The sequence below is a fragment of the Maylandia zebra genome, linkage group LG16 (genome assembly GCF_041146795.1).
Source record: "Maylandia zebra isolate NMK-2024a linkage group LG16, Mzebra_GT3a, whole genome shotgun sequence".
Classification (NCBI taxonomy): domain Eukaryota; kingdom Metazoa; phylum Chordata; class Actinopteri; order Cichliformes; family Cichlidae; genus Maylandia; species Maylandia zebra.
The window spans coordinates 19,874,715-19,890,542 of NC_135182.1; the positions used below are offsets into that span (position 1 = coordinate 19,874,715).

The following is a 15,828-nucleotide window of genomic DNA, read 5'->3' on the forward strand; positions in this document are numbered from 1 at the left end:
GCGGGGGGGGGACTATGGGGTCAATAACTAACACCAATGCAAAGAAACTCCATTCTGCCCCATGCTGTCACTGTCATGGCACTGGATCCGTGAACTAGTGTTCATGTGTTTTGGGATTTTTCTAACATTCCTTGATTTTGTGTCATTCATGGTTTTGGTTCTCGTATTGTGTGGACTTGTATTATATTTATAGATTCTAGGCTTTAGCTTTCTGTCACTGTGCTTTCGCTGTGTTGCACGTTTTTTCTTCGTCCTCGTCTCAGTATTTGTCTTGCTCCCTGTTTTATTTTGATAGTCCTGCATTAGTGCATTCAGGTTGTTTCCTCCCTATCTCGTTATGTCAAATTAGGTCCAGCTGTGTTTCCCTCCTGTTGCACATTCCCTCATTACAGCCTGCGTATGTTTGTGTTAGGGTCCCTTTGTTCATCATCGTCGTCAGGTCGTCTGTTTGTCATGCGTCAAGCTCAGGTAGACGTGAATCTGTTTTTTATTAATCTGGGAAGGACTTTGACAGGAAACTCAAGTGACAAAAGTGATTAATACAAAACAATGCAGACCTACTGTAACATGAGCCTGTCATCAACCATAAAGTGTATTTTTTTTCTTTCTCTCAAATCTCTTTATTTGGTTTTCCAGTGTTCTTTATCATAAAGGCAACTAAGATTCAAATATAACTGATTACATATATACAATAAGAATTAAAGTAAAAACAAAACAAAAAAAAACAACAACAAAAGAACGTTGGACAGAGGATGCTATTTATCGAACTACCAATGAGGCTCAGTGATCATTTATATCTGTACAGTATTGAAGAGATCTATAAAAGGTTGCCAGGTTGAATGGAATTCCTCCAACCTCCCCTTTAGTAGGAGTTTAATTCTTTCCAGCTGCAAGTGTCTCAATACATCTTGTGTTAACGCTGATGTGGTAGGAGGCACCTTTTGTTTCCAATTTAGTAGAATCAAACGGCGTGCCAGCAGCATCACAAAACGTATCACATTATTTTGGGTGGCTGATAGGTCTACAACAACCGGCTTCACTCCAAATAAAGCACAGATTGGGTCTGGCTTAAGTTTTTTTAAAAAGAATTTTAGACAAGATATGAAAGACATTATTCCAATATGTTGCTATACAGGAACAATTCCAAAACATATGCGCCAGTGAAGCAGGTTGCTGTTTACATCTTTCGCAGGACGAGTTTACATTGGGGAACATTTTTGACAGTTTCAACTTTGATACATGGAGTCTATGTAGCACTTTAAACTGTAAGAGTCCATGACGAATGCAAACAGAGGAAGAGTGTACATTTTCCTGGGCTTTTGTCCATTGATTGTCTGGAATTCTCGTACCAAGGTCACACTGCCAGGCCTCTCTCAGATAGTCAAGTGTGATAATTCCATCCAGTTGTGACAATGCGTTGTGAATTTTTGTTATTAGTCCTTTCTTGAGTGGATCAAACTGAAATAAGTTATCTAAGGCAGAGTCTGGGGGCCGATCTGGAAAAGATGGAAAAAGCCTCCCTACAAAGCTTCCGATCTGTAAGTATTTGAAAAAGTCATTACTGTGCAAGTCAAATTTTTCTTGCAGTTGCCGGAATGTGGGAAAAACCTTGTTGATGAATAAATCCTTTACTGAGTGCAGTCCCTTGTGGTTCCATTAGAGAAATGAAATATTTGAAAGTGAGTGAACTAGAGTCTGAATCTTGGGATTTTTGTGCCTGGATCCATATTGCTGGGAGACCACACGGTCCCCTTGAGGGACCCCGGTGTGTATACCATAATGTCGAACATGCAGTCACTCAAATGTTCCCTGCCGGTTTGTAGAAGTATTCATGATTCACGTAATTTCTCATAATGATGATGATTTTCACTCCGCTGCATCTCTTCCTGTGTAGAAGTATCCTAACAATACATTTCTTGTATGAATATGAAAATGGTATTTGTTTAAAAGTTATAATTTAGCCTTTGCAGTAAAACTGTTGTAAAGTCTACTTCTTTACATCATGAAAAGGATGAATGAGTAAGAAACCCACCCAGGACATTTAGTGTTGGCTTCTCACTGTGAAAGTAATTGCATTTGAGATCAGGTATGCTTGTGACATTTCAGTAAAAGCATAGAAACGTAACTCGTTCACCACTCTTGATGACTGGTCTTCAAGTTTTTCACAGTTGGCAGAAGCTGCAAAGTTTCTGAGATCTGGTTGCTCATGTTTTCTTCTTAGTTTGAACTAAACTTGTGCAGTAAGCAAAATATATTAAATCTTTGAAGTGTGGTCAGTCTGCAGCAGGTGGACAGGAAGTAAACTGCAACTTCCCCTGAACATTCTTGTACTAAAATTGCTTGGTTTTTAAAAAACTAACATTAGACAGTTAACTCAAGTATTATGATGAGTTAGTAGCTTCTGTCTCCACATAACCAGCATCAGGGTGCAGAATCATTATAAATGTCCTTTCCGTTACAGTACATGCGCATTAAACATCAATAACCTCCCACTGAATTATAATATCTTGCCTTTTTAAATTGCATTTCAGCAGTTTCCTTTTGTAGTTCTTACACATTTTGTATATACAGCAACAGTCATCAGCCAAATAACCACATTACTATGTAACTATGCAATAAACGATAGCAAATATTTCTAAATTAAGCTCCCATGCTTCCCTGAATGTGATCAAGAGAATTGATAATTTCAGAATTGTTTAATATTAAACTGCCACTGTTCATCTGCAGAAATGATGCTTAGAAAAAAGGTGATTGATAATTGTGACAAGCGTTAGACTAACGCTGCACGCAAAGGAGGGAGGCACTAACGTCACTTAAGACCAACCTGATATTTACCAAACCCACATCAACGCTTAAGCTGGGCTGGCTACCAAGGCTTTAAGTGGTAAGTACAATATTTTATTTAACAATAATTTTTTTAGGTTTGGATTTTTAGGCAGAGCAAGACCTTTCTAGGCCTAGTGTTTGGATTTGGAGAGCTGATCTTTAAAACTGAATAGGGAAAAATATAATGGGAGCTAATAAGGCTTTAGTTTCAGTTATCGCATCTTAAATATTACAGAAAAAGGTTCTCGTAATGCCTCCATCACAAGCGGCATGAACGTGGCATTTAAAGTGTGGATTTTTTTTTTAATCATATGTATCACCTTAAGTTATACTTCACTAAAGCTATTCTGTACTTGTTTTTCTGGATAAATGATTATTGTTAAAAATATCTAAAACGGCTAATCTGTCTTTGTGTAATGCTTTTAAAAAACTTTTTTTTTTCTTTACTGAAGCCACAAACTAGATTGGATTTTCTTTAGTAACCTTTTTTCCACTCCGTATACATGCATATCACTCAACAGACAATTATTCTAAAGCTAATTGATTAATAAACATAAAGCTTTATTTAATTCCTTCTAAAAAATGTATGTAAATTTTTTTTTAAAAGTCTTGTTTCTACACATTTATATTTTATTGCTTACTGTAGTTAGAATATTATGTAAAAATGTATGGGATCACTCAAACGAGGAGTTATTAACATTTTCAGTATTTTGTGTCATATCAAAGTAGTATGAGTCAATTGAGGAAAAGTACTGGGGTACACAAAGTTAGTTGCACCAATGATACATTTTGAAAGAAAATCTCAACCAGATTTCTGCTTCTTGAGTATTAAAAGCACTTCTTAGTTAGGTCCTGTCAGTGCTGTTTTACAAAAATTAAAATTCATTCTCCAATAGTTTGGCAGCAAACGACTCCTCTGCCCATGAGTCTACCTAAATCTAAAGCTTCAGCACTACTGACTTTATTTTCTAGGAAACACACTGGACATCACAAACTGTGCACAGCAGGTTTTCAGGCCGTGCTTTCTCTAAACAAAATTTCAGTATGACATGCAACAGCTGCAGGTGTTCGTCCTCACAGGTTCCAGCATGCTACTGAATAAAGGTGAGACTTCACTAGTGTGTCAACTGCACTGCTCTCTAAACTTCCTCTTCCCCTGCAGCTGAGCTAAAAGCAGACTGTCATCACAATTCGCTTAATTATTCATTCCTTTTATTTTAAAAGAGCCAGCTGCAGTTTTTCTTCTGATGCCAAAGATTTGAAAGCGACAAAGAATGCAAGCCATAGTGAAAACTTTAGCAAAGACTGGAAATGAACCAAGTTTAATATTAAGAAATGTCAATAAACATGACAAGCGTTCGTCTAACACTGCATAAAAAGGAGGGAAGCGTTGGCGTCAGTTAAGACCAAACATATTTATTAAACCCCCATCAACACTTATTGATAAAGCTGGGCTGAATACCAAGGCTTTAAGTACAATATTGTAATGGTTTCCAGTTTTTTCTTTTGTTTTTAATTTATTTAAAGATCCGAGGAGTGTAAAATGAATAATAAACCCAAAAAGTACGTTTTTATTTGCCAGAAAAACAAATGGTCAAAGTAAAGCTTGAACACTTGCAAATGTAGCATATTCAAATATGCTGTGCGAAAGTGTTTGACTGCTCTTAATATTTTAAATATGCAAAACCTCCAATCTAATACAAAAGCTGCTCTGTGCTCTTTTGCAGATGGTCCTGGTGCTAAATAACATGGGCATAGCCACAGTGTTCATACTGACCTGTATGTGCGCCGTGCCACTGCAAGGTCAGAAGCCAGGTCAGGTGGACCCCCTGAAGGCCCATCGGGGCAATCTGCAATGCTGGGAGGCGTCCTCGGCTCTGCTGCTGGAGATGCGCTCTCCGAGGATTGCTGACACAGTGCCTGCCTTCTGGGACCTCATGGAGTCACTCAGGGCTTCAAACAACAGCAAACACACTGCACTGTTCTGGGACCTGGCCCAAGTCTTCTGGGACATCTATCTAAATTGCATTGTGTCCAGGAGTCATGGGCTGGGCCGTCGACACATAACTGCTGTCCAGTCCCTCATTACTGACAGTGAGTACTCAACCACACACTTCTCCTTGCAAAGACAAATAAGTAGGATCATTTAGTTTCTTTACAATAAAAGAAAAATTAATATTAAATTGTATTTATACTGGAGAATTGAAGATTAAAGTCCACGACTCACCTGCAGTTATCAAATGTAGTTTTTCATTCCTTAAAATGCTCCTCATGCATTTATAATTGATTAGGTGTGGCTGTACACCTTCATTCAGTAAATGTCGACGTATGAATTCTGTCAAACCTCTTCTCCCCTGCATCAGTGAGACTCGCTTACATGTTCTCTTAATAGATGATGGGGGAGACAACTGTGGTACAGACAACCAGAGCTTTGTTGTTGAGCAGGAGAAAACCACACAGGTAATCGGAAGCTTCACAGTGGGGATGCTGACTGTAATAACATCCACAGCGTCTGGAACCTGTTGGATAGCAGCTCTGCTGTGTTGAAGTCTGTTTCACTGTGACTCTTCCTTCACACGAGGTGTCTTTTTCTACTTAAAGTTGTCATACACCGACAGCACAGGGTGAAACTTAAAGGGAGAAATGAACATTAGATTTCTACCCTGGAAAGAGCTGAGTAAGTGTCCTCTCACAGAGAACAGGTCACTAACAATGAGGTGGTGGTGGTGCCAGCTGGGATGGCAAGAAACCTGGGAATCATCCTAGGGGGAAGTGTCTTGGGTAGGGTTGCCAACTCCCTGAAAAATAAATAAGGGACACCTCATGGCCAGGGCTGGGCGACCCGATTGTCTTCACCCTTCCCAGTGTGGGGAATTTTTTAGCTCTTGTTTTTGTGTGAAATTATTTTTTTAACCATTTGACAAAGTGCGTCCCTTTTTCAGCTCAATACTTTTGTTTCTAAATATGGAAAAATCCAGTTTTTCAAGGGACGGTTAGCAACCCTAGTCTTGGGACATAACAATCGTTGCTAATCCCGATTAATTTCTCCTTTATAAAAATCAACTGGATTTATCCTTTCCTAACCATCTGGGCATCTTTATACCTTGTTGCAGCTCCTGCATCTGACTGTAGCTGGGATTCAACCTTTGCAAAGCTTTACACACCCATTCCCTACTCGGTTCACTACAACGGCTCCCTGTGGCTGCCTGATCTCTGCTTTCCTCTCTTTTTAGCTTTCTGGTCAGTCACAGGACCCCATTATCACTCTTCTCACTGCAGGCTTTTCTCTGTTGTTTCATTTTAGCTGTTTAGTGAAGCGTCAAATGTGGAGCCAAAGTGCCATAGTTACTGCATCTCTTGCACTGAAAGCTTTAAACCAATGCTTTTTGACTTAAATGTCTATTTTTTTTTAATGCAATTGACTTTTGATACAAGCATCTACTGCCCCATGAATTTTGTAACATGCTTAGCATTTTTTCTGTCTTTTTTTCCCCCTTCCTTCAGAATCCTTCAGATTCAACCGCTCAGGAGCAAAGTCCCACGCGTGGCTCCATGTGAGAGTGAGACGTAGAGGGCAAATCAAGACCCTGAAGACAGAGCCAAAATAAAACGCACAACTACTAGAAAAGATTAAGGATAATTCAAAGTAGATAGCTTTTTATAAACATTCTTTCCCAGAAGAAAAACTCGATTTTTCTTAAAGTGACTTTTACTTATAGGATCTGGTTTATGTAAACATGAATGGAGGTGAGACCTCATTACTTTTAGGACACTGAGCTTTGTTATCCAACACTTCAAAGCAAAAAAAATTTGGCAATATAAAATTTTACCCCACACCCTTTTAATGACTACAGCTTGTTTTTATCAATCTCAAATCATGCCGCTATGATTATGCAGTTTTAATTTTTAATTATTATTAAAATTATTATTTTGAATTAAGATTTGAATCTTGTCTGATGTACTGTTCATATCAAGAGTTGTGATTTTGTTATAATGTTTGGGCTGTCTTTTCATCAGAATAGTAGTGCCCGATTGTTCATTTTAGGCAGAAATGCTTTTTCACTGCTGTGAGCTGTAATTCCCTGAATGTCAAAATAAATCAGTCAGCAAATAAAACCTGGCTGTCAGACTCTAACTTCACAAGAAATGCGATTTGATCTACATTTAAGCAGAATTTCCTCCAAACTCAAACTGCTCACTAATTTGATCTGAGGTTTTTCTGCCAGGTGAAATGGAGGACATGTAGAATATAAGCAGCTGGAACATGGGAGTGAGAATGTTTCTGCCATTAGACAACTAGTTTGGGTTTGAAGAGAGCCACTGTTTTAGAGTTGTCTTAAGGACCAAGTAAACACAACACATCTGAATCATCGTATGTCTGAGTCTTATTATGTGTAATTGGATTGCTGGAGGCCTAAATTGAGTATGCCTGTAAAGTGCTTTGGGTGAGCTTCTGTAACAAAAAATGGACTTCAAAACTACATTTTTCCAGAGAATTCATTAGGAAATGAACGATGAAAGCAACACAGATTTGTCTTTTATGGGTATAAAAGAAATCCTGTTAGCAGACACAAGGCAGAGTTTGATGTTTCAGTGATCATAATATTTTGAAAGTAAACAGGAGTGAGCACTTTTCTTTTATTAGTCTACAGACTTTATAGTTACTCAATCTAGATTTATTATTAACCTGCCTCGTCGGGGACTTGCCCAGACATGACTCCAGGCTTACGCAGAGGTGATTCCCGATCGAGGCCACGTGCGTCACACAGGTAGTTGTTGACATAATGGCAGGTTGGAGTACACATCCCACTGAGTGAAAACAGGTTGCTATATTTTCACCTTTACATTTAAGTGATCCGCACAGTAACTAGCTTGTCGATGCGGCAGACTCTCTTTCACTTTCGATTCCTGCTTACTCGCCTGGACTTACTTTAACTACTGAAAAGTTGCTCTACGAAGTCTGTGACGTTCTCGATGGCGAGTTAAACCATTTTTCAGCAGCCACCGACAACATGAAGTACGCTTGAAGTATGTGGACATAAACAACCAGTATCGTCGTCGTCGTCGTCCTTCAGACAAGCTGTCAACGCGTGTCCATACAGGTACCTCTGCACGAGATGGTGTTTGAGCACAGATGGCTACCATGGGTTACCTTTAAGTGTGCTGAAGTTATGCAATGTATTTTCCGGGACATAAGACTAACTGAAAAATGAGAATACAGTAAACTCTGCGTGTTACCATGTAATTCAATAAGGTTAAAACGACATGACATGATGGCATCACACAGTTGCTGCAGGTTTCTCAGCTTCACACCGATGATATGGATCTCCACTTCCACCACCTCTCAAAGGTGCTCTGTTGGATTAAGATGTCTGTGGAGGGCTTTTCAGTGCAACGAGTTCATTGTCATGTTCAGGAAACCACCTTGAGATGATTTGATGTTTGTGACATGGTGTAATATCCCGCTGGACGCAACCATCAGAGGATAGATATACTGGGGTCATAAAGGGGTGGATGGACATGGTCAGCTGGAATTATGAGGCGCAGTTGGTAGTAAGGGGCAGCTTTCGTTGAGTTATAGATACATCAATTTTGTATTCTAGACATCAAATAAGATATTCTAGACATGCTATAATAATAATAATAATAATAATAATAATAATAATAACGGAGAAAACGTACAACATCAAGACAGCCCTATTTATTTGCCTTTTCGTAAGAGACGTAAAATCATCTAGAATGCAAAAAAGTATTATTGAAATGACTATTTTTGAGTCATTTCTCCAAGGAGCAATTTGCATGATGTGACCACTTTGCATAGTTAAACAACAGACCTAGGCTACATATTTAAATTTCTGGTTTCTGAAAGTCTTGTACTTTGTTTTAAATACAGGAAATGGAATTCCAAAATTTGTTGCTAAAGGTGGGTAAGGCACTGTCTAAAGATGAAGTGAAAGCCTTGGTCTTTCTTTGCACTGACCTCCTGGACCAAAAGCCAAACAAGGTGGAAACGGCCAGTGAGCTCTTCTCCTGCCTGATGAAACAAGACCATCTCTCACCTGAGAACCCACAGCTCCTGACCGAGCTTCTGGTCACTACTGAACATCATGCCCTGATCCGGGATCTCTGTCTCGCTCCACATACAACAACGAGCTTTATTTCTCCCTACAGGTATGCCGTTCATGTTTCGCTTCGTACTGTTTCGTTTTTCTGATTTAGGTTTACATTGAAAAATAAATTTTAATCTGTAAAGCTATTTCTATCAAATGTTTTTCTGTAATTCCAGGAAGCTTCTTTACAGCCTCTCTGAAGAAATTACTGATGGTGATCTGAGAGAAGTGAAGTTCTTGTTAAACACGATGATCCCACGTAGAAAACTGGGGGAACATATTGTAAGTGCGCCTTCAGAAATGTGGTAAATGTAGCCCATAATATTTCATTCTAGTCCTTCTTTATAACAATGTGTTATGTATGTGTACTTGTTACCCGTAGCATCGCCTGCCATACGTTGTCACATTTTCCTTTGAACAAACCTGCAGAACTTCCGCACATACACTTCATTTTTCCATCAGTGCAAAGACCTTGTGTCATTTTCAGACTACACTGGAAGTCTTCTTGGAGATGGAGCGCATGGACCACCTTAGCGAAAGTAATCTAAACACCCTGGAGACCATAGTGAGGGAGGTGTGTCCCATGCTGAATGCTAAGATCAACCAGTTTAAAAAACGGCGAGGTAAGCTATTCACAAAACGTCTCTTGCTGAATGTAATTTCAGTTTCATTTGATTTTATTTTTGAGTCTATTTGCCATTCTGTTTACTTTGTTTTGTAAGTAAAGATGGAAAAGAAACAAAGTTCTATTCTTTTCTATTTTAATTATGCTGAGGTAATTAGATTACTTTTCTGTTGGGACAAAAACACAGGTCCTCTAATCTGTGGGATTCCACAAGGTTCAATTCTAGGTCCATTGTTATTCTACAACTCACAACAAGAGTTGCCTCACCGCGCTTTGTATTGTAAGGTAAACATCCTACATAATAAGGAAATGAACGTAAACGATCACATCACACAACCTCGTATGAGCAGCACATGGTGATGGCAGGAAGGAAAAAGTTATTTTTAACGTCTGAATTAAGAAACCTCCAGCAGAAGCTCAGAGAGGGGCGGCTGTCTGATGCCAACAGGGTGAGGGGAGGAAGATGGACCAAAACACTAACCCTGGAATAAATGATTAAATGCAGCTGTAATATTTTATTCTTCACTGTAACATCTTATTTCTCACAGTGTTCATTTGCAGACAGAGGCTTTCAGTTTGTGACACCAAGACTCTGGAGCAGTTTACCACTTCAGCTACGTTTCTCTCTGCGACTCTGAAGAGTCAAAACCTTCTGTTGAAATTTTCCTGTTTAGCCAGGCCTTCTGTTGACATTCTCTTTTTATTAATATTATTATCTTATTTCATTATTTTTGTTCTGTTCTGACAGGTTGCTTTTTCAGGTTGTTTGTTTTTTCCATTCTATTAACTGTTGTACAGTGCTTTATGACTTTATGCCTGTGAAAAGACATAAGTAAAGTTTATGTAACCATAGCCTTAAAGCAGGGCAGGCATGCACTTTGACCATTTGCTTTAAATAGAGGGTGCTGTGTCTTATCTTCACTTCACTTTACAGTCACATTCCATCTTATTAATGGTTCTGTTTTTTGTTTATGTTTTTACTAGAGCGAAGCTAGGACTCTGTTTGCTCTGATCCTTATCAGGGCAATTGTCGATCTTTAGTGGGGAGGGGCCCATTTGGAAAACCAGCTAACTGTAAAAGTCATATTTCCTTTTGCATTCCATTTAGATGCTTGGATAGCCATATCTGGTTCGAAGCGGGCTTCAAATTTGTCTTAAGCTTACAGTTTGAAACACTACTATTATGGGTTGTTTTTTTGTTTTTTTTAAGTCTATCAAAATTTACTTAGGTTATTTTTGTATCACTATTGCATACGAATACAAGCAAAGTCATTTAATACTCTAAATCAGTTTGTTAGAATCATTAGCTTCAGTCAGGAATTAGTCAAAGATTTGTTTTGAAATCATTTTTAATGATCTTTGAATTTGACTTTCCTGCATTCCTCTTATGGGGAGATAAAAAAAAAAAAAGAGCGTCAGTCACATAAACAGTGTCTCTCTTCCACAGCATGTCTTTGGTATCTTCATCCCCTCACCCACAACTGGTTGCGGCAGATGGCCGCCCCTCCCTGAGCCTAAATCTGCTGGAGGTTTTTTCCTGTTAAAAGGGAGTTTTTCCTTCCCTGTCGCAAAACCTTTTACCTTAGAATATAAAGGGCCTTGAGGCAACTGTTGTTTTGACATAGCACTGTATAAATTAAACTGAATCGAATGGGTTAAGCACTGAGACGAGCAGTCGTGATTCAAACAATAGCTAAACTCTTGTTTAGCTTTTTGTGAAATAATACCAGACGTTTAAAACCTTGAAATATAATTGTTCCCCCCGCAATTATTGCCCTTCTTTGCAGTCACCTGTCCTGTTATGACAACTGATGCTATATCAACTCAAGAAAAGGAGTCCGTCACCATGCCGATATCGCCATCTACAAACACACAAGATGAGGTGTGTGTATTTTTTTTCTTATATATGTGACATGCTTAAATCGTAATCACTGGTTACGGCCCTGGCACTACATTTAATTTGAGCTGGAGCCCTCCAGGCGGATCATTCTTCCCTTTGTATACTTAGTTTTCATTCCAGAGTTTAACTTGTGGATCAAATAGAAGTTTACAAGTAATGCACTGAATCATGTCTTCCCTGTAATCTGTGTCATTTATCTCTGTAGGGCTTGGGAACATATCCCATGACATCTGAAAAGAGGGGCATCTGTTTAATTGTTAACAACGATAACTTCAGTAAGTCCAGCCAACTAAGGAAACGGGAAGGAACTGAAGTGGATCAAAGTAAGCAAATTTTGGCAGTCAATATACGCTTCATGTTTGTGGTCCTGCATCATCCTTAGATCGTCTGTTTCTTCCAGAATGTCTGCAGAGTGTGTTTCAGTGGCTCGGCTTTAAAGTGGAGAGCCACCATGACTGTGACACGAACCAGATGCTCTCTGTGTTCAAGGAGCTTGGCAAAAGAGACCACAGTCGGTTTGACTGCGTAGTGTGCTGTGTTCTGAGTCATGGTGTGGAAGGCAGCGTGTACGGTGTGGATGGATCCACTGTCAAGATCAGTGATTTGACGGACCTTTTCAATGGATTAAATTGCCCGTCTTTAGTGGGCAAGCCCAAGCTGTTTTTCATCCAGGCCTGCCAGGGAAACAACGAGCAGCAAGCTGTCTTCATTGAATCTGATAGCTCTGCATACAGCTTTCATTGGACTGATGCTATAAAGGCTAAACAGGGTATCCCAAATAGTGCAGATTTCCTGCTGGGAATGGCCACAGTTCCTTTTCATGTTTCCTTCAGAGAGAGAACCAATGGCACCTGGTTTATTCAGTCTTTGTGCCAAAACCTTGTTCAGATGGTGCCCAGGTTAGTGAACCAAAATATCAAATATAATAAAATTTATTTTTTTTTTAAAATGAAGAAGAATGCTTTTTTACAAAAATGCTGTACATTAGCTCACCCTGTGTCTTATTTTTCCTAGGGAGTTTGATCTCATGTCAATCCTGACAAAAGTGAATGCAGATGTTAGCAAGAAGAGTGATCAGTATGGTCAAAGAAAGCAGATGCCTCAGCCAGCCTTCTCACTCAGGAAGAAGGTGGTGTTTCCGGTTCCCAACGTCCCTACTCCATCTATTCACAAAGCATCGTCAAATTCTTGATTTTTACGTTACTTCAGAGCTGTGGATGCAGATCAAGAATTAAATGCAACAATTTGTTGAAATGCAGAAGTTTTCTATCAAAATATTTTTAATGCAGTTTGGTGTAGAATATTTTGAATTTTAGTCCTCTGTGATCAGGATTAATGTTCTTAATAAATGTGGCTCTCAATAACCTCACCAGGTCTCCATGGTAACATATACTACTTATGCTAACATGCTCTTGATCAGGATGTTTTTAAGAGTTAAATGTTAATTCTGCTGTTAGTGTTGGATTATAACAACATTCTCTAAGTGCCATAGAGCTTATCCATTGATGCTAATGAATGAAGCCTTGCAGTGGAGTCTGCAATTGGATGTCATGTCTGTTGGCAGCCAGTCTGCTGGCACAGCTCCATATGGAGCCGTGCCAGAATTGATTGAAATGTAACCAGAGTAATTAATATTGTTCATTCTTTAAAAAACAAGCAAACAAACTTTACCCCGTTTTGTTACTTTCTTAATTAACTGTTGTAAGTGAAAAGTGAATCAAGGAATACTGCATTACATCAAAATACAGAATCTACTAAAAAATACTTCTCAGTTTCTTTATAAAAATGTTTTGTCAACAAGCACTGTAATTCTAACGCACACCCATCCTTACAAGACAAAAACGCAGTGAAGGTTAAAGACTTGCCTTACACAAGAAACTTGTAACGTCAGCCTCCTTAGTGATCCATCCACCTCGTGACAGTGAGTCACAGCTGCCTTTCCCGCAATCATTAACGCTTTAGATGTGTACTGTGTATATTTTGTAGTCAGTAATGTGTTAAGATTTAAAAGGAACCTTTTGACATTTAGCCTCGTTTGACTTTGTCTAATAATCGGGAGTCCAAATCTCTACAACAAAAATTGCAACAATTAAAAGTAAAATGTGACAAAGCTACGCCTACAGAATGTGTGACTCAGAGCGAAAGGCCTCACTCTGTTCCTGTACCTGCTCTGACAGGCTGCCTAAACGTTCGTCCTATCGCTGCAACACCTCAGCACGCAAGTATTTTCCACATACTGATAATCTGTTGAAACCATATTTCCATGTAACAACCAGTCACACTTGTCAATCAACCGCCTTCTCCTTTTACTGCATTGTTTGTTGCTTCTCCCTCCAAATGCTCGACTTCTTGCAGAAGTTTTTTGCTATGAAAAATATTACAGGTAACATTACCATGGCAACATAGAGCTCATAGACATTTACTAAATAAGAGTTCCTCTTTCGCAGTTTAGACAGACTTCACTCGCTTGTTTTGTCTCCAAATGGCTTCAACATATGACAGAGATTTATGTGTATTGCAACAATTTTCACTCACTAATGGAGTGATCAGCACACCAACTTTAACTCTGAGTCTTGTTTATCGAACCAGACTGCAGCGGGAGACACTGAACCATATACTGAAAGTGCCAAAAACATGAGAACATTCTTAGCATTCAGTAATTTCCTTTGTTGAGCTGAGCAGCTCACGTGCTGAAAGTAATAGTAGATGTTTAGGTCTGACAGGGATTGCCAGTGCAACTTCTACAGAGACGTGACCAGGGAACACACTGAGAAAGTTGCTATGTGAGTGCATGATTTTTATTTTTTTTTAATTGTTTTTGGGGGGTAAAAGGATAAGTCAAAACTTTGGTGGCTGAATTACAACAAAATATAACAAAGTCTGCCCCTCCAAAAATAAATTTTCAGGGAACAGCAGAAAGGAGGAGCACAAAGACAAACAAGGCAAAACATAAACTATGACACAACCCGAAGAATGACTTTCGTACTAGTCATGGCTGTGGGGTTTTTTGTAGGTTTGATTTGACTTTCCTGTTGTTATTGACCATGTCTGAGCTGCAGAAACCCTGCACTTGAACCTCTGTCTCCACCTTCAGGTCGACTCCATACAAGTCCCTTGAACTGCTTTGATTTGCTTGTGTCCGACTGACAGACACCCAGATCAGTCTCCCTGCCCTGCACTGCCTTTAGGATGTTAGGTGTGTATTATATGAGTTTATGGTAAAATTAAATGTAACTATGAATTTGCATAACTTTTCAGCCCACACTGGAGCTCTTTCTGGATGGACAGAGTGTTTGAATGACAGCAATTTAAGCAAGTTGTAGACTATAACTGAAATAGTGTGTCCCCTGCTCATTGAAATGGTCAGCCAGTTTAAAGTACTGCAGGGTAAAAGTTATAAAAGGACTTAAAATACAAAAGCAAATGGGTTTAATCTGGTTCCTAACTACTTACCAACCCCCTGACATTAAAAAAGCTGCCTGCTTTAGTAAGTCAGCAAGAAGTACATCTATAGAGGCAAGCTGGTGAGTTGAGGTCAGGATCGAATGAAATTCAACCATAGCTAACAGTGTGGCCTGACCAACTTTGGCTTCTACAGGCAATTTCATGTGTTTCAGTGGTGAATCAAAATGCGCCCTAATTTCCAAACCCTTGTCCCTCGTTGGTGTTTCACATCCACAATGCACAATGAAGATTTACAGCATTCAGTTATATAAAACCACAATACACTATGCATACAAAATTACATTAAATACATATATGAGAAAAATATGGTCTAAGAAATATACACCAATGAATATAATTTCCAAAATTATGAATAATTGTGGAATTAGCCTTTGTTCCGATTTTCCAAATGTGGCATTTTACTGTGTGCTTTATTTAATTTTAGAATTTGCAAGTTGTAAAAGGTAATAAAGTGAACCCAGCTAAACTGATCTAACAAATATCAGCCTAACATTATTAGGAAAACAGTAGACAGTCATATCAGTCTTACACAACCTTAAGCTTAAAGCTTTAAGCTCAGTTGTCTTAAAGCTTTGGGTGTTTGGTATGTTTCCTTACTTTGGGCTCTTTCATGAGATTTCTCTTGGTTTAAATATAATAACTCAATTTCTCTATGACTGTCCTTTTGTAGAACCACTTGATTGCTTTGCACAACCTGCTTTCAGTTGAGATTCACTTCAGACAAATTTCCCAACATTTTCCTTTAGAATTCGGAGGCGTAGCATGTAATTCATTGCTCTTTCAGTGATGGTGAGCTGTCCTGGCCCGTATGCAGAAAAACAGACCCAAACAATGACAGCATCACCACCATGTTTCACGAATGGGATGAGGTTGTCTGGAATGCATTTCCTTATCCACCCAAA

At 38.9% G+C, this 15,828-nt stretch overlaps 2 protein-coding genes across 4 annotated transcripts; both read left to right on the plus strand.

The window, feature by feature from the left end:
* The first annotated feature begins 340 nt into the window (after positions 1-340).
* On the plus strand, positions 341-7,016 carry fam237a (family with sequence similarity 237 member A). 3 transcript variants are annotated; one of them, XR_013093515.1, is made up of 4 exons: positions 341-468; positions 4,554-4,920; positions 5,219-5,503; positions 6,331-6,403. XR_013093515.1 is itself a non-coding variant. In XM_012920892.3 (4 exons), exons 1-4 carry the CDS (start codon positions 400-402, stop codon positions 6,382-6,384), a joined length of 558 nt encoding a protein of 185 aa, XP_012776346.2. In that variant the 5' UTR covers positions 341-399; the 3' UTR covers positions 6,385-7,016. The 3 variants fall into 3 exon arrangements, 2 of the variants coding, with proteins under 2 accessions (XP_012776346.2, XP_076731102.1); XM_012920892.3 differs by having other exon boundaries at positions 5,219-5,286; positions 6,331-7,016; XM_076874987.1 differs by lacking the exon at positions 5,219-5,503 and having other exon boundaries at positions 6,331-7,016.
* A 523-nt stretch (positions 7,017-7,539) lies between these two features.
* casp10 (caspase 10, apoptosis-related cysteine peptidase) lies at positions 7,540-12,830 on the plus strand. Its single transcript, XM_004557781.3, has 8 exons — positions 7,540-7,928; positions 8,720-8,997; positions 9,113-9,218; positions 9,424-9,559; positions 11,349-11,443; positions 11,667-11,784; positions 11,862-12,360; positions 12,476-12,830. Exons 2-8 carry the CDS (start codon positions 8,723-8,725, stop codon positions 12,651-12,653), a joined length of 1,407 nt encoding a protein of 468 aa, XP_004557838.2. The 5' UTR covers positions 7,540-7,928; positions 8,720-8,722; the 3' UTR covers positions 12,654-12,830.
* The last annotated feature ends 2,998 nt before the right edge of the window (positions 12,831-15,828 follow it).